The 22,501-nt window shown below is 33.7% G+C and overlaps 1 protein-coding gene across 1 annotated transcript in view; it reads right to left on the bottom strand.

Annotated features, from left to right (window-relative positions):
• ZBTB41 (zinc finger and BTB domain containing 41) overlaps nt 1-22,501 on the bottom strand; it is a 52,093-nt gene that overhangs the window by 15,866 nt on the left and 13,726 nt on the right. The window contains exons 6-10 of the mRNA XM_011995705.1: nt 15,982-16,111; nt 10,914-11,009; nt 9,058-9,164; nt 7,504-7,609; nt 2,413-2,501 (exon numbers count right to left, since the gene is read on the bottom strand). Coding sequence (XP_011851095.1) covers nt 2,413-2,501; nt 7,504-7,609; nt 9,058-9,164; nt 10,914-11,009; nt 15,982-16,111 — 528 coding nt within the window. The remainder of the gene's footprint in view (nt 1-2,412; nt 2,502-7,503; nt 7,610-9,057; nt 9,165-10,913; nt 11,010-15,981; nt 16,112-22,501) is intronic.

The raw sequence follows: 22,501 nt of genomic DNA, 5'->3' as shown, positions 1-22,501 counted from the left end.
TGATTGTACATACTCATCTGAAGCAATTAGGTGTACTGAACTGGCCAAAACTGAAACAAACACATCTTATTGTTTCTCCAGATGAGGATATGGAGAAAAGACATACTAATAGAAGAAAAAAAAGATATAGAGGAAGTCTAGTTAAGTAAATTCTAAAAACCAAAAATTTAGCAATATATATAAATAATGAACTAAGAGTATCCTAACTAAGGAAAAAAAATCTGAAGAACAAAATTTTTCTGGTCACCTGCTGAGGGTAAGGATGGTTCAAAATCCTTCACCATTTCCTAGATAAACTATTCCACAAAATTACTATCTAATTTTACTCTATCTCTACATTTGCAATTTTCCTTCTGATTAATAAACTCAGCAATTCTGCTTCCTTGATAAAGACACCCTAGCTAGTAAACATTAATATCTCATTTTCTAGAATGTAAATTAATGACATTCTGGCTAATCTATTCCCAGTATTTACTGTGAAGAATTACTCACAATACTTACAACTCTCAATGCACAGATAAAATTGAGTTTCTGAACCTATAAATCTCAAAAATGGACTTGGGAACATGGCGACCATTTCTTGCAAAAGCCACTCTGTGAAGTCCTGTCTGGGTAGACTGTTGGTCACTTTAGATTGGGAGTTGGTAAATAAAGTTTTATTGGAACACAGGCATGCTTCATCTGCTTACACAATGTCTGTGGCTGCTTTCAAACCACAACAGCAGAGCTGAAGGATTGTGACAGAGACTATTAGCTTGCAAAGCCTAAAACATTTACTATCTAGCCCTCAACAAGTATTTGCTGACTCTTGCCTTCTAATATTGTTCCCTCTCATTTCATAACAGCCATAGTCTTTGTCTTATTCCATCACAGAGCTCATGTCCTCAAATTTTTTTTTTTTTTTTGAGACAGAGTCTCACTCTGTCGCCCAGGCTGGAGTGCAGTGGCGGGATCTAGACTCACTGTAAGCTCCGCCTCCCGGGTTCACGCCATTCTCCTGCCTCAGCCTCCCGAGTAGCTGGGATTACAGGCGCCCACCACCACGCCCGGCTAATTTTTTTGTAGTTTTAGTAGAGACGGGTTTCACCGTGTTAGCCAGGATGGTCTTGGTCTCCTGACCTCCTGATCCGCCCATCTCGGCCTCCCAAAGTGCTGGGATTACAGGCGTGAGCCACCGTTCCGGGCCATGTCCTCAATTTTCAAAGGACAGAGAGACTTGTCTTCTAATTCCAATTAACTGTGAAATATCCAGAGATTGATGTTCCACACTGTCGCTGGCTACCAACCAATAACTATAAATCAGTGTTTTTAAAAATTTCGATGCAACATAGCCAGCACTAAATTTCTACTCTGGAAAAATTCTTGAAGTTGTACACAATTCTTAAATCATCTATGGTTTGAAATTAACTTTCTGTAAGTTCTCCATCTCTTTCAAGTCATGAGTTCTTTAGGTTAATTATTTGCAAAAGATATGGAAGATACCATTAAGTTTGTTTCCTCATTTTACACTTTTATTTATGCTCCCCCAAATTATGCCTTTTTTTTTTTGGAGGGGTGTCTAACTTTGCTTTTAACAGCCGCACTGTATCAGTAGTAAATCCTTTACTGCAACTATTTGCTACTAATATTGCCCAAATTCAGTTATTTACCATTCTAATATTTATGAAATCACTTATTTTTCTCTTCCAGAATAGCAGCTTGACAAAATCCGAATTGAATATAAAACAAAGCAGGCATAAATACATAAATGGGTTTGTTTCTTAAGGAAAACAAGGTTTTAAAAATGTTAATTTATATGTAAAGGCAAACAAGGCTTCAGACAATATATAAGAAAGAATCTAACATATTCTGTATTTCAAACTGTAGTAACATTCCCAAGGGAGAAAAAGGAAAGATTTCAAAAATGACAACTTCTGGAAGGCAGCTGACGCAAAGCATTCTACTATAACTACCTATAAATCATGACTGGCTATGTAAAAAGGAAAACGACACGATGGTAACTTGGTAAACAAGACAATGAGGTCATATTTGCATTACTCTTTGAAAAGAGAAGAGAATAAAAGATAACAAGGAATTTAATCTGAAGACTTAAGGAAAGCCTTCAGAAAGCGAAATAAAGAAGAACCGTAAGACAATCAGAAAAGGGACAATTACAAAAATTAAATATCCTATGGATGAATTTTTCTCAAGTTTTATAAAATATTTAAAAGTATTGAAGCTTACATAACAGAGAATAGAAGATGAGTATATTGTTCAATCAGGGCATGAACTTCAACATAATAAGTAATACTCTTAATGGGGAAATCCAAAGAAATATAACCAAGAACAACAAAGTTTAAATGCCTATATTTTACTTCTGATTACACATTTTATATATATATATATATATATGAACTACCCATTAAAATTTACCTGAATGCGTTCGAAAATGCATTTCCAGACTTGATTTGCCTTTAAAAATTTTCTTACAAACATCACATTGATGAAATGTTGCTTTATATCTAAGAAAATAAAAAGATTTGAGTTTTTCAATATAATTTTAATAACTGACAATATTAACAATTATATTAATAACTAACATAATGAAAATAAGTTGCAAATTCATTTACAACTGTATATATTATTCTCACATTAACAAAGTAAAGAACTCCAAAGAAACATGGAAATACTTTTAATGTGTTGAGCTTGCCTCTGGTTCTTCCTCTTCCAGTTACATCCAACAAACGAATCTATAAAAAGAGGTCCGTAGATTTTCAACTGCTTTAAGTCACTGAACTTTTATTATTACTAGCTATCCAAATATACAAAAAGAAAAATTGTAAGGATAGAAACAGATCAAGAGTGGCATAAAGGGGAAATGAAGAGCTATCTAGAAAGGGACATGGCAGAAATTTTGTGGTGACGAAACTATTCCATATCTTAATTGTGGTGATGATTACATGACTTGCAGAATTATACACTAAAAAGAATGAATTTCACTTTCTGTAAATTACACCTTAACTAAATTTAAAAAATAGATGCTCAGGCTGATTAAAAAGCATCTGCAGCAATTTCAAAACCCGCATTTATCAAAAGGGTAAAATTGCTCTCATCGGTTTGTGTCCCAACAAAAAATTGTAAATTTGAACTTATAAATAAAATAAATTTTATACCTAAATTTAAAAATGAAATTAGTCCTTTATTTTTATTATAAAATATTAGACAGAAATAAAGCAATAAGTTACCAAAAAAATTAACTTAGTAAGCACCACAGCATAGTGCCTAAGAAGTGTCTGAATTAACAGTTCTCAACTGAAAATTTTATTGTGATAATTTGAGATATTTATAAAATAATTATTATTTAAGTGGCAGTTATTGAGAAAGCCACATCATCTCACCTTGGAAGCAATTCATATGGAATGAATACATGGCAAAATAATTAAATCAAACTTGGGCTACTTAATCTTCTGTAAAACAGTTTGCTCTTAACATACCCATTGAGTTTTACTGGAAATGTTTAGAACATTGTTACCAATACGAAATAGCAACATACTATGCCTAGCATTTCAAATGTCCCTCATTTTTCAATTTATCCAACCCAACATTTATAAGACAACATGCAAAGGACTCTCCTATAGGAACTTAATTCTACTTGATGAAACAGATGGTTGTTTTTATTTTCGTTAGAAACAGGGTCTTGGTCTGTCACCCAGACTGCAGTGCAGCGGCATCATAATAGCTCACTGCAGCCTTGAACTCCTGGGCTCAAGCTATCCTTCTGCCTCAGCCTCCTGAGTAGCTGAGACTACAGGTACATGCCACCACACCCAGATAATTTATTTTCTTTTATTGTTTTGTAGAGACAGGGTCTCACTTTGTTGCCCAGGCTGGTGTCAAACTCCTGAAACAAACATTTACACAGATAATTTGGATTTTGTGAATTGAGGTTGTCAGTAATAACCCTGGCAAAAGACTCCTAACCAGTATGCTTAGTCTACCTTATTCCATTCATATCCATGGTAAATATAAACAGAGATACATGGGCACATAGAGAAAGAGGAAGCAGTACTCGACTAGGGGCAGTTTTGCCCCCATAAAACATGTGGCAATGCCTGAAGACGTTTTTGTTTTTCACAACTGGGGATAGGAGAATAAGTGCTACTGGCATATAATGGGTAGAAGTCATGCATATTGACAAATGTTGTAGGCAACACACAGGAAAAGAATTACTTGGTCCAAAATGTCAACAGTGTTTGGGCTGAGAAACCTTGTTCTATACTATGAACAAAGTGATATTTTCAACACAAATATGCACAAAACACTTTAACTTCCTCACAGTGGACTTAGGATAAATTCTGTAGGGCCTTGCATGGCTAAGACCCTATGAAATATACCTTGTCATTATCACATGGATGCTAAGCCATATAGATTTTCAAGGAAGGAGAGCATAAACAATTCCAACTGAAGCAGAGATGTCAGTAAAAAAAGAACTTAAAAATGCCTATTGGATTTGGCAACAAGGAAGTCACACTGATAACTGTTTGAGCAGAATAAGATCAGAGGTCAGATTGCCACACTGACTGGAATGTGAAGAAGTGGTTACTGAAGTAGTCACCATAAAAAAGTTTAGAAGCAAAGATTAGAAAAATAATTGGTTGGAGGGGTGTTAATCCTTAGCACTCTTTGATATGCTCACAACCTTTAATCTTTATCCATAGCCCAAACTTCATTCCTGAGATTTAGACTACTATCCATCAAATTTTATGTTGACAATTTATATTGAGCATCTCAAAGTCAATAAACACCAAACAATTGATCATTTCCCTCTATAAATTAATCATCTCTTCTATTCTCTTATCTCAGTGGCTGGAATCATCCACCCAGGCTTGCAAATAGAAATCATCTATGACTGCCCTTATTCCCTTACTCCCCGAAGTCAATCATGAAGTATTGCTAACAAGGGCCTAAATGTTTTTCAAATAAATATCACTTTTCATTACTAATGCAACTCCTGACTTTAGTCCCTCATTATCTTTTTCTCAGATTATAACAGCTGTCTAACTGGTTGATATACTTGCCTCTGGACTTATCCATCACAAATCCAACCTCCATACATCAGTAAAAGCGATATACCTAAAATACAAATCCAGCAGTGTCACTCCTTTGTTTAAAATTTTCATTGGCTTGTTAACATGTAGAATGAAGCACAAGTTCCACAAAATGATACATAGGGCTCCATATTCTAGATCTACCACCATTAGCCAGTCTTTGCAAAAAAGTAGAGTCTACAGATTCTAGTTCCTCAATCATCTAGGCCAGCCAACAGGGCCACAGGCCTGTTAAATAAAAGGTGATGGTAGGTCCCAAAACTCCTTTCACAGGGTCCACAAGATCAACATTTTTTTCAAAATAATAAGACATTATCTGCCTTTTTTACTATGCTGACATTGACACTACGATGCAAACGGAACAGTGGGTAAACTGCTGGTACACTGCTAGTATCTTACTTAGCTCTAAGTAAAGCAGTAGTATTAAAATTTACTAATAATTGTATTCTTTACTACCATATACTCACAAAAAGAAAAAAATGTAATGAAAGAGTAAGATTACTGATTTTATTATATTTTGCCCTTTCAGGCCTTGGCCTTTTAAATATTCTCTGATAAAATGAGAAGTACACATGAAGCACTTCTACTACATACCAAAACGTGATGGTTATCTCAAGGAAAAGCACCTCTCAAAAATGAAATGAAGTGAGCTGGTCACTTCAAGACAAACAGCCGACAATATTTGCTATCAATGATAAAATCTGAGCTTTCAAGCTAATATAAGAACTTTGGAATACTTGTATTTACCACTGTGATCTTGACAGCTTTCCAGTACTCCTTTCTGAGAGACTGGAGGCAATATTAACAAATGTGATCTGTTAATAGTATGCTGTGAAATGTGCTAACATTTGGAAAATCTGCATCTCAGTGAGCCCATATTTTCTCAATAACAAACACATGATCTTACAAAATTATGCATGGTAAAAAAAAAATCCATTCAATGTATAAGAGACCAAGAGATTGAATGTAATAGAGTGTGAAAACCTCATTAATCCTGTTTCATATTCCACCTTACAACTACCTTTAGGAAACTACCACTTGTTTAGCTTTAGTGCAGTAATAAAGAGGAATATCTATAATTACCTGAGAAGACTATTAACAATATTCCTCTTTTTTCGAACTACATATCTATGTAAGGCTAGGTTTTCTTCATTGCTTCAACCAACATAACATATCACAACAGCTATGACAATGCTGCAGTCTTCTATTAAGCCATGAGAGATTTATAAAAATGTAAAATAATGTTGCTCTTTTAATATTTTGTTTTGTAGTTATTTCTTAAAAAATCGCTATTTATGTTAGCATATGATAGCAAATGAATTAATATTTGAAAATGTCTTATTTCTAATGATTCAAATTATTTATTTAAATAAGTTATATTTTTATATTATCTTACATTATAATTTATATTAAGATATATTAATATATTAAAATATATTCGTATTATATTATTATATAATTTATATATCTAAAAGCTCCTGTGCCAAATAATTTGTAAGGTTATAAAGAAATCATGAAGAAAAAAAGTTACAGGACCTTTGGAGTAAGTGAGCCTGTAGTTTTAAGTCTATCTGCACAATGAATTGAAGTTACTATTTCCTTTTTTAAACAGCATATCTTTATATCCCAGCAAATACTATCATTCCTTACATATACAAAATACAAGAGTTCAGTGAATACATTGATTCAATGAGTGAATCATCGAACAAAATTAATGAAATAAATAATAAATAAACCAACACATGAAAATGTAAAAAATGATTACAAATCAACACTTTCTACTACTCTTTAAATTGGTCTTTGATTTACTACATTTATATATACTATGTACATTTTGCTAATCATGCGCAGGACTATTAAGTTAAGTCTCTTGGCACTTTAGAACATGTCTGTTATTTATCATTTGCCCAAATGCCTAATCCAAAAACATGAATTACTTGAACGTTTTACACTTAGCAACTAACCTCAGTTAAACTTGGATATCTAAATTATATTAAAAAGCTGATGTTCAAGATAGCACATACCACCTTTAAATAAAATAATATTTTAAATGCTTAGTATGATTAGAAACAAGTTTAAATTCTGACTGCAAACATTTCCTAACAATTGCTGTCTTATTAAGTATAATATATAGTCAGTATATTTAGCTCTCAAAGAGCCTCAGCAACCAAATGCTAAGATTTTTTATTAATTATTGTTAACTTGCATGTCACCTCCCTGGCCTTTGAATTAACTGAAAACAAGGAGGAAAAAATATGCTTGCTGAATTCTTTTAGGTCCATAGAGATGCTACAGAATGCAGAGAAAAACAACTGGTTAACCTAACTTCAATTAAACAAAGTAAATTTAAAAAGTTACAACTTTCCTCAGAGACTTAGGCAATGTAAATTATGAAACATTTTGCTTTTTCACTTACTTTTGCCACACTTTTTCTCCAAGGTGTACACTTTTGTAATGAACAGTGAGATGATCCCTACGACCAAAACATTTTCCACATTCTTCACACTGATGAGCTTTTTCACCTTAAAATAAAGACCCAAATATTTTGATTATAATATACCTTTCAGGTTTTTATCCCCAGAAACAAACTATCAAACAGTAAGATCACATGATGTCAAATATAACAGGAAAGTAAAGCCACATTTTATTCTGCACTATTTGCTCTATATTCCTTACTCAAATAACTTTCTTCAAAAATTTATGCTTAATTTCATGGATGTGAATCTTTTCCCCGCTTGGAAAAGGAATCAATAGACTTTTGCTGTATACTTCAAATCATACCTTTCAATGTAACAGAGCAAGATAAATGAAACTCCTTCAAAATTTAGGCATTTAAATATATATATATCTCAAACACCTCAAATTGATACACATTAAGATGAGGCTGTCTTACTGTTTATAAAAAGGACCCAAACATTTTCAGATCTTTGTACTTTTAAAAGATTTTTCATCTGTGAGGATTTCTTATGTTTGCAATGAGCCAAAATATAAATATAATGAAAAATTCTACGTAAGTCCAATTTCTCATCTCTATTCTTACATTTACTTACAAAGGCTTGGTTTAAAAAAAACAATCACTGTCTCAATACCAGTGTGCAATTAAGGCATGTGGCCTCTGAGTTAGAAATTAAGAATTCTCCTCCTAAAAAGGCATAATTCCAATGGAAAAAGTCATCTGATTTTTAGTATATCTTAGAAGTGGTGACAACAACTGCAACCTACCTCACTGAGATCATTTCAGAAAATAATTACTATCTGTTGCATACTTTATATTCAAAAATTATGTTTAAAATAATAATAATAATCACCTGTTCTACCGTGCTCATAGAGATGGCTCTTTCCCATTATTGTGCTCACAGAGTTGGCTCTCTTAGCACTTCCTGAACATCAATCTGAGAGGAAAATACGAAAGAAATCCCCAGAATATAAAAATTATACAGTATAAAGATCTGAAATTGGTCAGGATTATTAAGGTACTCTTTTCCAAAAACAGAGTTTCAAAATTCACTATAACATATACTTTTAACACCCAATTTTAATCATTTCCCTTTTAACATATAAGTTTCACCAACTTCTCAAATCCAATCAAAATCAGAAATATTATCACAGCTTCTCCCTTTAGGGAAGTGTCAATAGCAATTATTAGATATATCCATGTAATATGCAAAATGCAAATTTTGAGAATTTATTTAAAATTAAACTTTAAACTACACTTTACAGTCACAAAGGGTGACCAAATAATTAAAATTACAGTGACTATGTCATAAAATTATGTCCCTTTTGGATGTTTTTAAAAAATGTTTTAGAACCAGAATTACAAAGAAGTGATGAGCATAAACCAAATTATTAAACTTATAGCCAACATAAACATAACATCATATGATGTTCTTTTCAGGTATTTAAAAAGTATTATGTTCTTTTCAGGTATTTAAAAAGGATTTTGGAACTAGCATTACAAAACATGGTATACCTGAATGTATTTTTTTGTGCTTTGTAAGGTGATCATGACGGATAAATGTTTTTCCACATTCATCGCACTCATATCTTTTATCATCATGATGTACTCGTAAGTGAAGTCTGTAAAGAAAAAAAAATTGAACACCATTAAAACTGGTGACACAGAAGGGAAAAGCTCAATAATGAATAAATGATGAATAAACAATGAAAACTGGGCTGTCTACTCAACTACTCATACATTATTGGCTTTATTTCTATGACCTTCAGAGTCCTTTTCAGTCTTTTACCACCTGACCCCAGGTCCCTACTCATCTCTTTCAAGAAAGCATTTCAACATTTGTATATGCTCAAACCACTTCTCAACATTATTCCTTCCCATCATATTAGATCCTAAATCTGGTTCACTGAATCTATCAAATGTCTAAGGTTATTATTTAGCTGACTGACCAAGACTCAAAAATATCAAAAGTGGAGTAATCAGAAAGGAATTAGAATCAGACAAATGAAGTAAGTGTACAAGTGACTAAGCATATCATGATAGCAAACGATACAGTAAATGATATGGTTTGGCTCTGTGTTCCCACCCAAATCTCATCTCAAATTGTAATCCCCACATATTGAAGAAGGGACCTGGTGGCAGGCAACTGGATCTTGGGGGCAGTTTCCCCATGCTGTTCTTGTGACAGTCAGTGAGTTCTCACAAGGTCTGATGCTTTAAAAGTGTTAGTAGTTGCCCCCACTCTCTCCTTCTCCTGCTTCACCTAGGTAAGACGTGCCTTGCTTGCCCTTCATATTCCTCCATGATTGTAAATTTCCTGAGGCCTCCCCAGTCATGTGGAACTGTGAGTCAATTAAACCTTTTTTCTTTATAAGTTACCCAGTCTCAGGTATGTCTTTATAGGAGTGTGAAAACAGAGTAATACAGCAAATAATGGAGAATTTGCCCTATTCTAGATAATTGTTATCAACCAGAAATTGATATTTAATCATTTTCTATCTTTTATGAGAACTCCACTTCATGAAAATTATATTTTACTGCTTTTCTTCACACCAATAGAACAAAATGGGGCCCATTTTATAGTCACCCAAAGACAGTATAAAAGGCTTAGATTATTAAGATTAGTTTAACTTGGATGAATTTTATCTCTGGAGCCTCCATCTCTCTACATATTCTAATGAAAGGAATAGCTTTCCTTTGCAAATTGCCAAAATAAGTGTTGATTTTACCAAGACCAACTGACTAGACTACCTCTAAAGGAGAAGTATTCAATTTAAACTTAAAACAAGATAAACAATAAATGAAAGTGTATACATTAAAGCCTTATATATAAGAACAATTTAATAAAAATTAAAATTGTACACACATTTCAGAATTAGTTACATTATTATTTATTTAGAAAAAACTTTCCATAAACTGCAAATATGGTCAAGGATTCAACCATAAAAATAACTAAATAAGTTATAATCATTATTAATGCACAAAAGACTTTTGAAAATTGAGAATAGGGAGTTTTTTATTTTGCCTTACTTTTATATTAAAATATTCTTTGATAGTAAAGAGTGGAGAAATGCACTAAGTTTAACTGAATTTTCATTCAGAGAAAAGTAATGAAATAAATATTTAAATAATGCCTTAGTAAAGCCTTCTGCAAACTTGGTGTGAGAAAATATTTAATAATATTTTATACCACAGAATAAAGATAATAAAATGTTTAGTAAAAAAAAAAAAATCCAAACAGTAAAGTTTCTGCACAACTTTGCATATCATAAGGACTAAGAAATGTTTCAATTCAACAAAGTAATAAGAAAATAGAACTAAAATAGAGATATAATTCCATCTTAATAAAGGGAAAAAATGGTTTTACTTACCTATATGAACTTCCATGACGAAAACTTTGCCCACAAATACTACAAAGGTGAGGCTTTTCTCCACTATGGATTCTCAAATGTTCTTTCAAAGTAGTTCTGCATTAAAATATGTATATTCAAAGATTTTTAAAATGCCAATGTATATAGTAAATAGATTTGTGGAAAACTTACTAGAAAGGTATTCAAGCTAACTGATATTATGACAATTCTCTCCTCTTTCTCCTACAATAATTTTGTCCTTTACTATTCTCACTAGTATATAAACATGCTCATTATAGCTCTCTCTCCTTAAAAACAAAAAATACTTCAGCCTCATTTGCCATTGGTTTGCTCAGAGATTTAATTATACAAGTAAAGCAGACTTTCAAGAAGTATAATTTTAAAATGCTCATTATGACACTGAATTAAATTGATCTGAATTTTGATAGAGAGGGCTTAATAATATTGAAGTAATCCAGTTTATCAGTACTATTTCTTCCAAATATGTGCTTAGTATTTGTTGAAAAAATGTTGTAAAGCAAATAAAATGTTGTAGGTATTTCTAACTTTCAGGTGCTGATGTGAAAAAGGAACCTATATACAGAATATAATTATTGCTGTTCCTAAGTCTTCCAGCCCCACTGGCCCTGGATGGGCTACTATGAAACCATTACTCCTCAAAGTACATCACTAGCAATTCCTACAGTTCTAACCTTCAAAGCTTCCCCACATATCTAAAGTGCTGAGTAATAATGGACAAAGTTATTTTAAGCGGAAATAAAGCAAAAGGGAAATATGACTGACCTCTGCAGGCTTTTAGCTATCACTACTATAGTCATGTACTGTATAATGACATTTCAATCAATGACAGACCATATAAACAATGTTGTCCCATAAGATTACAACGGAGCTACACAATTCCTATAACCTAGTGGCATCATAGCACAATATGTTACTCACATGTTTGTGGTGATGTTGTTGTAGACAAACCTACTACACTGCCAATTATATGTAAGTATAGCACATACAATTGTGTCCAGTACGTAATTCTTGATAATGATAAGCGACTATGTTACTGGTATGTATTTACTATACTTTTTATCATTATTTAGAGTGTACTACTTCTACTTATTAAAAAAAAGAAAGCTAACTGTAAAACAGCCTCAGGCAAGTCCTTCGAGAGGTATTCTCTAAGAAGGCATTGTTACCATAGGACATGACAGCTCTATGCATATACTGTTCCTGAAGACCTTCCAGTGGGACAAGATGTGCAGGTGGAAGACAGTGATACTGACAATCCTGACCTGGCGTAGGCCTAGGCTAATGTTTGTGTTTGTGTCTTTTGTTTTCAACCAAAAAAAGTTTAAAAAGTAAAACAAAAAAAAATTTTTTTAAATACAGAAAAGCTTATATAAAATAAAATATCTTTACGCAGCTGTACAATTGTGTTTTAAGCTAAGTGTTACTATAAATAAGAAAGTTGAAAAAATCAAAAGTTTATAAAATAAAAATGTTACAGTAAGCTGCTGTTAATTTGAAGGAAAAAAATTTTAATACATTTAGTGAAACCTAAATGTACAGTGTTTATAAAGTCTACATTAGTGTACAGTAATGCCTGAGGCCTTCACATTCAGTCACCACTCACTCACTGACTCCCCTAGAGAAACTTCTGGTCCTGCAAGCTCCACTCATGATTGGTAACCTACACAAATACATATATTCTTTTTTATATTTTATACCATTTTTACAGTACTTTTTCTATGCTTAAGTATGTTTAAATATATCAATACTTACCACTGTGTTACAATTGTCTACAATATTCAGTACAGTAACATGCTATACAGGTTTGTAGCCTGGGAGCAATAGGCTGGGTAAACCACATAGCCTACATGTGTAGTAGGCTATACCATCTAGGTTTGCATAAGTACACTCTATATTTGCGTGATGACAAAACTGCTTAACAATGCTTTTCTCCAAACATAGCCCTATCATTAAGCAGCGCATGACTGTACTTGGTTTTTATTTCAATCTCATACCTAGTAAGTTTAAAGGATGAATCTGAAATAAAAGTAGAGTTTTGCCAGTAGATGGTGCTCTTCTACAAGGCCCACCAATATGACAGTCTGTAGCTATACCCAGCTTTGAGGAAAATATCCCTAAAGATATTCCCAGATCTCTACCTATTAAATAGTTGTAGTAAAAGATAGAAAGGTTATCTTTGGGATTCTTGTTTTGCCTTGTTTGCTTTTTCTTTTTGCAGAAAGATCTTTAAGGGGAAAAATGAATGTATAATATATATAATAAACTTTATAATTTATCAATGCGTAAATGTTTTCATATAGTATACTGACTTTCCTATTTGACCATAGTATCTGCTATTTTAAGAACATGGCATTTCTCATTTTTTAATTATAAAACTCTTATATACTGCAGAGTATAAAAAATTTATAAGTACTGTTTAAAGAATAGTAAACACTTATATGCAAAATAAGAACATTACTAGTACCTTAGAATGTCTACCCCTACTCCTCCCTGATCTCATTCTCCTTACCACCCCCCTCAGAAATAATACATATATAAAGAATAAAAAACTAAACAAGATGTCATATGCTTTTGAAAACCTGAGTAACAAGCACAAACCTAACAATATTGTCACTATTAGATAAAGGGCCCAGAAAATAGTACGAACAGGATCTCCAGATCAGAGTCTAGCTCCTTCTGGCACGTCAGTAATTAAAGTGATGAAAAGTACTGGAAAACAAAGGTTTCACCATACTTGAAGTATCCGGCAGAGCTAGAATAGACCAGCTACTGAAAGTCTGGCAGAAATAGAGTCAAAATAAGTAGGCTGCTCTATATATTTTCCTTCTAAGCTTACCATGACCTGCCTCTAATTCTCATGGAGAGCTCGAAAAAAGACATTTCTATGAAATGAGTATCCTCAGTTAAATCAAGGAAAAGGGCATAAAGTATAAGAGTAGGAACCTCATTAGCACACAGAGGTACTAGACAGAGGCACAGTACAGGTAAGAAATCAGACCTTTCTAGCATTCTGTTCCCTAGTTAAAAGAAGAAACATGCTAGCAGGGACAGTGGCAATAATCCCCATCATGTCTTGGGTCATACTACTAACAGTCCACCCATTACATATGCTGTACACCTGACATACTGGGATCTTCTTTCACCATCCTCCTGTGTTCTGTCTTTGCTTCTCTCCCATGTTATAGCTATTTCCCTTGTCTTCCTCTTTATGAGTTTATTCCCTCATTTTGGTGGAGCACACCCAGTAGCTTTATGAGAAAGAGTACATTAAAAGCTTATTTTTTGGCACCACGGAAATATCTTTATTCTGTCTTGAGATTTTTTTTTTTTTTTTTTTGAGACGGAGTCTGGCTCTGTCGTCCAGGCTGGAGTGCAGTGGCCGGATCTCAGCTCACTGCAAGCTCCGCCTCCCGGGTTTACGCCATTCTCCTGCCTCAGCCTCCCGCTGTCTTGAGATTTTATTGGTTAGTTGAGAACAGAGCTCTAGGTTGAAGATTATTTTCATTCAGAATTTTACAGGTACGACTTTCTGGTCCTACTTCTAGTGTTGATGTTGTTAAAAGTCCAAGCAGTTCTAATCAATGTATGTGACTTTTCTCCCTCTCTAGAAGCACAGAAAACCTTCCCTTTGTTCCCCATGTCTGAAATATCATAGTGATGTACCTTGGTACAGGTCTATTTTCATCTAAGCATATGATACGTCATTTCTATCTGGCAAACTCATACCTTTCAGCTCTGGAAATCATCTTGAATTATTTCAGTGGTGATTTTTCCCCCTCTATTTTCTCTGTTATTTCTTTCTAAAACTCCTATTATTCAGATGCTAGACTTGCCTGATCCTTTAATGTTCTAGGCCTTATTTTATATTGCTGGCTTTTGCTCTACTTTTTGTCCTTTAACCCTCTCGTTGAGTCTATACTTTGGCCATCATGCTTTGTATTTCTAAGAGCTCTAAATTATTCCTTGAGTGATCCTTTTATATATCATGCTTTTCTCATTTAATGGATTCTGTATCTTCAACTGAGGCAAAAAAGTAATTGTTTACTTCTTTTGAAATTTTCTTCTTCCTTAATAATCTGTTTCCTTAAACTTTTTTTTTTTTTCTGTTTCTCTGTGTTGGAAACTATTTTCTATGTTAAAGGTTTTCCTCTTATGTATCATGATCCTTGACTATCCGCTCTTGATTAAGCATGATAGGCTAAAAAGTTGATGAGAAGGGCAAAGGACATAGATGGTCTTGATAACTCAGCCTTCACTGTAGGTGATCTGGATGTACCACTTGTTAGGGAATACATTTGCCCTTAGGTGCTCAGATTTTCAGGAAACAGACTTCGGATCTGCTGCCTGGAGAATAAAATCTAAAAGCCAAGATATTTGCAGAGATAAGGCCTGAGGATCACTGCTTTCAGCATGGAGAATATACCCCATCATGTAGCTATGTGGCATACTTTGGTCTAGCAATACTCTTGGGAGAGGGACAGGTGTCTGCTAGCAATGGCATGAGTAGATGGTGGAAGAGAATCCAATGATATTAGTTCTAAAACTTCTAAAGTTTTTAATCTAGTGCTCCTTGTTCTGCCTCTCCTTCAACCCAGTTCCGAGGTACCTAATACTGCCACAGATTCTGTGATGTAAACTATGTTCTCACATTTCTGCATTTCCACTTTGGGGTTTGTCTTTCTTAGATCTGCTAAGTCAATTGCCACTGATCCATCTGTTTTATAGCTTCCAAATCTGTGTCATTCTTGTTACATTTCTGTTGTCCCTATCTTTGTAGCTTATTCTTTTTAAAAAACAAACAAAAACCCTTAATCTAGTTTTAGTGGGGTTTCAGAAAGACATAAAATATGTACATTAAATCATCCATCTAAAACCTGCAAATCTTGACTCCATATCATCTTCCATAACATTTGTGTAATTCCCTTTTTCCTTATATTTCAAACTAAAGCACAATTCATGCATGTTGTGTCTTATGTTACCCTAATGCTTATAAATCATATTCATTGATAGTACTAGGATGTTTCTGGGTGTGCAGATAATTCTTCACCTTTCTCGTACTGATTTTCCACAGATAAAGCAAGTCCATTTTCTCTTTCCACCATGAGTACATTCTATATGACGTTTCAAATTTCCAGTGTCATTAAACTGGCGACCACATATATCACATGGAAAAGGACCTAAAAAGGAAAAAAGAGTGTGCATTTAAAGTTTAAAGAGGAGATACTAAGTTAAATTTAATAGGTATGCTGTAAGTTCATGCCTATTCTGTTGGCACATATGTCATAATACACTGCAATTTCTCTTCTAGGTTGTTTATTCCTAGAATAACATTTCCATATCCCTATAACCAAGTATAGGGCTCAGCATCTAACAGACAGAATAAATGTTGAACAAACTAATGAGTTAACAAATTGAAATGGCCAATTCCTTGTTTGAAATCAGACTGGAACAAAGTAGAAATGGCTGCATACTAAAGTTTTTGGGAAAGTGCGTAATAAAAAACTTTAGAAGAACAAATGGAGGACTTAAGAGAGTTCAGTTTGGAAATATTTCTATTTGGTGGTACAAAATTAAGCCCAGGCCTCTCATAGTAATACTGACATTAGTTGGATTTGGAATTTCACTATGATTTTACCAAATAAACAACTGGAGACAAGACAGGGTTCTACTGACTGACAAAATCTAAGACAGACAAAGAATGCGTAAAAAAGACGTTTAGTAAATACAGAAGCTATATATTTGCAAGAAGACGTCTCAGTATACGGAAGGACAAACTGAAGAAACAATTCTAATGAATTAATCATAATAGCACAATAGAAAGAAAACAGAATTAAGACACTGAAATTCAGAAACATAACTATAAGTAAAATTGCTTGGTAGCCACAGTAGATCTGGGTAAATTTCCATGTGTTTTACACATTAGTATCTTTAACGTATTCTCATTTAAAATCTCTAACATTTCATTTTTCATGGCTCTAAACATTTTACTAATTTATTAACTCATTCAACAAGTATTTATTGATTCTTAATTCACATCAAGCACTGTGTTAAGTATTATGAAAAATCTCTCCACTTCTTCGGAACCAAAAAAAGGCTCTAAGACATTGAGAAAAGGAAAGTCAGTATTTACATAGCTGAAAAATAAAGGTGAAGTAAATACAAGTGCCAAAATAAGGTTATTATGCAAAATATGTGGTTAGTCAAAGAATGAAATATCTACTAGTAAAACTTTTAATAAAATATGACTATATGTATAGCTGGAGGTTTCAGCTGGGCAAAGGAAGAAATGAAACATTCTCTTCAATGTTCAGTTACTTATGAGGATTCTTCAAAGAAAACAACAACTACATTTTTTTCCTATACTGGATATCCAGTTTTGCATGCAGCTAAACCTATTTAAACAACCTCCCGGGCTCAAGCAATCCTTCCACTTCAGCCTCTCCTCTTTTATTTATTTATTTATTTTTATAGACAACATCTCACTAGGTTGCCCAGGCTGGTCTCAAACTCCTGGGCTCAAGTGATCCTCCTACCTCTGTCTCCCAAAGTACTGGGATTACAGACGTGAGTCACCATGCCTGGCCAAGATCTGACTTTTAAAAGCCAAACTACAACTTTTACACATACATATTCATATATATTAAAAATTCTTCTCCTTTAACTGTTCAGATTGCATTACTTACATACCTTTCCCCCTGATTTAACAGAATATATATTCCTAATGTAGACAGTACGAGTACTGTTTTGAATAACCTAAAGCAGATGTTATCAAAATGTGATATCTAGATCATTTGCACCAGCACTACCTGGGAACTTGTACCAAATGCAAATTGTACAAGTTCCAAATGCAAATACAAATTTGGGGCCATACTCTAGAACTATCTCAATCAGATACTCTGGGAAATTCATTTTAATAAGGTCTCCAAGTGCTTGTGATATACACCAAATTGCATGATGCACTTATCTAAAGTATACAGTGATACAAGGGAACAGAAGCATAGAGATGGAATGCAAAAGAAGCTCTCTCTCTCTATATATATAATATTGCTTTGTGTATTTTATATTTGCATGTATACATACATATGTAAACATATGTACACACACACAAACACAGAAAATACTCATAAGAATACTCTATTCGGTGTATTTTCTGAAATAATAGTGGCCCAAAATGCAAAGCTACTATGTCACAAGCCATATTTCTCAAAGGTCTTGGAAAGACTGAAAATTATAATACTAGAAATGACAACATATTCAGAGAAAGAGAATGAAAACCATGCCTGGCTCTACATTTGGCACTTATACAGTAACTCTTTTAATCCTCACAACAGTATCTAAGAAGTATGTATTAACTTCATTTTAACAAAAGAGGAAGTTGGAAGTCTGAGAGGCTGTTCCAGATCACATAGTAAGTGGCTAAGTCAGACTCAGAAAACAAGCCTGGCTAGAAAGTCTTCTACTTCCACTTCCACATCATGCCACATTTACTAAACTTTTTCTTCTAGTAAATGTCAACTTAACCCAGTAAATGTCAACTCTTATTAAAAATCATACAAATTACCTAATCAGTTGTAAAATATTTGTGTGTACACAGTACTAAAATGTAATGATTTATTTACTGGTTAGATTACCTATTGCACTATAATTTAATTTGGCAGAAATAGTATCCCCAGGTCCTAACACTGAGCTGATCATACAGTTAGCAGTTGTTCCATAAATATTTACTATTTTGAATGTTGAATGTACTTTCCTTGTGTATTTTCTGCCATAAATATTAGATAGTAGGTTAGCTAAGCCTTTCTGCCTAACATTTCTGGAACACCTCTCTCATTATTGGTATGCTGCAGGATGATAGAAGAATCTCTTAACAAGTCATAAAAATCTTTTAGTTCAACCACTTCTAAAGAATGCCCTTTTCAACAACTCTAACAGCTAGTAAGGTAAGTTCAGCATATGCTTGTATACTTGTATAATTTCACTGATGGGAAAGTAACTATTGTGTAAGACAAGTTAGTTTGTAAGTTCTAACACTTAAAAAATTATTATATTTCCCTCTGATGTTTCTACAAGGTGGGACCAAAAAGATTACCTAAAAATTTTCATATCAAAAAGAAAGAAGTGCACCAATTCTCCAATACAAACTACTTTTTTTGGAACTAAACTAAAGAAATTTCTCCCATGAAACAGAATCAAGAACATGTCAACTACAGTTTGCTAACTATAAAAACTGTTTCTACATGATGGCTTCTTAGAAATGCTGAAACTGGATACTGTGAAAGAAAACAACTTAGTAAAGGCAATTTGGAGAGATTAAGCTTCAGGTAAATAATCTTCCAGCATATACTAGTCTTATATACTAAACTCACAAAGATTAAGACTCCCTTGTTGCACAATAGTGCCTTGAAAGTATTTGAAGACAGCTGCTCTATCTTCCTTTCCTGGATAAAATATTTCAAGGACCATGTTTTTCACATGATATGATTTCAAGACTCTACATCACCAAAATTACCCATCTCTAAAATATGTATTTGTCAATATCCATCTTAAATGTGGTATACAGAAATGAATGCAATTTTCCAGATCAATTCAAAATCAGACTATTATTTCCCTAATTCTGAAAAATAGACTTTTATTAATATAGTTTAAAACTACACTGGTTTTGTAAATCATATCATATTATTGGTTCACACTGTGTCCAAAAAGCCTCTGCCTTTATGATCGTCTATAAAGTGAGTACTTTGGATGATAAACTATTTTATAGTTCTTAAAGACTTAATGACTAAAAGATCACTCCCTTAAGTTTACAACTATTTGTTTGTTTATTTATTTATTTATTTATTTATTTATTTATTTATTATTTTTGAGACAGAATTTCGTTCTTGTTGCCCAGGCTGGAGTGCAATAGCGTGATCTCGGCTCACCGCAACCTCTGCCTCCTGGGTTCAAGAGATTCTCCTGCCTCAGCCTCCTGAGTAGCTGGTATTACAGGCATCTGCCACCATGACCAGTTAATTTTGTATTTTTAGTAGAGTCAAGGTTTCTCCATGTTGGTCAGGCTAGTCTCGAACTCCCGACCTCAGGTGATCTGCCAACTTCAGCCTCCCAAAGTGCTGGCATTACAGGCATGAGTCACTGCACGCAACCTAGTTTTGTATTTCTTAATTAATTTTAACATAATTTGTTTTGACCTATTGTATAACATAGATTTTTAAAATATGTTTATTTTCTAGTATATTAAATACCCTTGCCAGCTTTATGACATCTATAAATTTCATAAGCAATGAAGTGTATATTTTTATTTAAGTTGTTAACAAAGGTAATGAATTGAACACGGAGAGGGCCTCTACCTGTAATGACAAAATTCATTAGTGGGATTAATAGTCATAAATTTACCGAAGTATACTGCTATCTAGACCACAACTCTCCACCTTGGCCGTAAGCATTAGGGAGGTATTTCATTAAATACTATAGTGAATTCCAAATATATTAAGTTTATTCTACTCCTTGAAAAATTATCTTTTTACAAAATAAGAACGTCTCATCCTAAGCACTCACAAACCTATGCAACGTCAACTATGAATAAATGCACAGCTTATGCCCACTGGCACATTTGTCATCAAAAAAAGGAACAAAAAAAAAACCCAACACACACAAAAAAACACATTGACACATCTCCAAGAACTGTGACATATACAGTACTCCTTCCAATTTATATGACTTTCTTTGCCTAAGCCAATACTCAAGGTTCACTAATGGTAGTTCAACAATCCCCCAAAATGAAACATTTAGGAATAAATCTAACAACATAAGTACAAGATCTATATGAGAAAACTACAAAACTCAGATGAAAGAAATCAAAGAAAAACTAAACACGTGAAAAGATATCCCATGTTCATGGAAAGACTCAACTTCACAACATGATCTATACATTCAATGCAATCCCAATCAAAATCCCAGAAAGTCATTTTGTAGATATCAACAAACTGATTCTAAAGTTAATATGGAAAGGCAAAAGATCCAGAAGCGCCAACACAACATTGAAGGAGAAGAGTAAGGTTGGAGGGCTGACATTACTTGGCTTTAACACTTACTATAAAGTTACAGTAATCAAGACAGTATAGTATTGGCAAAAATAAAAATAAAAAAATAGATCAATAGAACAGAATACAGAGCCCAGAAACAGACCTACATAAATATGGTCAACTAATCTTTCACAAAGAAGCAAAAGCAATACAATACAGCAAGGATAGTCTTTTTAAGAAATGGTCCTAGTGCAAATGGATATTCAGACCAAAAAAAAAAAAAAAAAAAGAATCTAGACACAGACTTTACATCCTTTGCAAAAGTAAACTCAAAATGGATCACAAAAATGTAGATGACCTTAGGTTTTGCAATAACTTTGCACAATCCATGAAAGAAACAATAGATTAATTGGACTTAATTAAAATTAAAATTTTCCTCTGTCACAGAAATTGTCAAGATGATGAAAATTCACAGATTGAAAGGAAATACTTGAAAAGAAATATCTGATAAGTGTTATCCAAAATATACAAAGAACTCTCAAAACTCAACAATAAGTAAACAACTTGATGAAAAAATGGGCCAGCTGGGCATGGTGGCTCATGCCTGTAATCCCAGCACTTTGGGAGGCCGAGGCAGGTGGATCACCTGAGGTCAGGAGTTTGAGACCACTCTGGGTAACCTGGTGAAACCCCGTCTCTATTAAAAATACAAAAAACTTAGTTGGGCATGGTGGTGGGCACCTGTAATCCCGGCTACTCTGGAGGCTGAGGCAGGAGAATCACTTGAACCCAGGAGGTGGAGGTTGCAGTGAGCCAGGATTGCGCCATTACACTCCAGCCTGGGCGACAGAGCAAGACTCTGTCTCAAAAAAAAAAAAAAATTGGGCCAAAGAACTAACAGACACCACACCAAAGAAGATATATAGATGTAAATAAACATATGAAACGATGCTCCACATTACATGCCATCAGGAAAATGCAAATTAATGCAATGAGATACCACTACAAACCTATTACAATGGCCAAAATTTGGAACACAGAAAACACCAAATGCTGGCAAGAACATGAAGTGACAGACATTCTCATGGGAATGCAAAATGATACAGCTACTTTGGAAGACAATTTGACAGTTTCTTATAAACTAATTATACTCTTACCATCTGATCCAGACCTTGTTCTCCTAGGTATTTAACCAAAGGAACTGAAAACCTAAGTCTACAAAAAAGCCTACATATAGATGTTTATAGCAATTTTATTTATAACTGCCAAAACTTGGAAGCAACCAAGATATCTTTCAGTGGGTGAATGGATAAACTGTGGTATATCCAGACAATGGAATAAAGTCCTCCCTAGGTATCCGTGAGGGACTGGACTGGTTCCAGGATGGCCCGGAATACCAAAATCCATGGATGCTCCATTCCGTTATATAAGGTGGTATAGTATTTACATGCAAACTATGCACATCCTACCATAAACTTTAAATCATCTCTTGATTACTTAATACTAATATGATGGAAATGTGATGTAAATCACTGTTATACTATA

The sequence above is a fragment of the Mandrillus leucophaeus genome, unplaced genomic scaffold (genome assembly GCF_000951045.1).
Source record: "Mandrillus leucophaeus isolate KB7577 unplaced genomic scaffold, Mleu.le_1.0 Scaffold1132, whole genome shotgun sequence".
Classification (NCBI taxonomy): Eukaryota; Metazoa; Chordata; class Mammalia; order Primates; family Cercopithecidae; genus Mandrillus; species Mandrillus leucophaeus.
The sequence above is the reverse complement of the archived record's forward strand: the minus strand, read 5'-3'. Positions and strand labels throughout refer to the sequence as shown.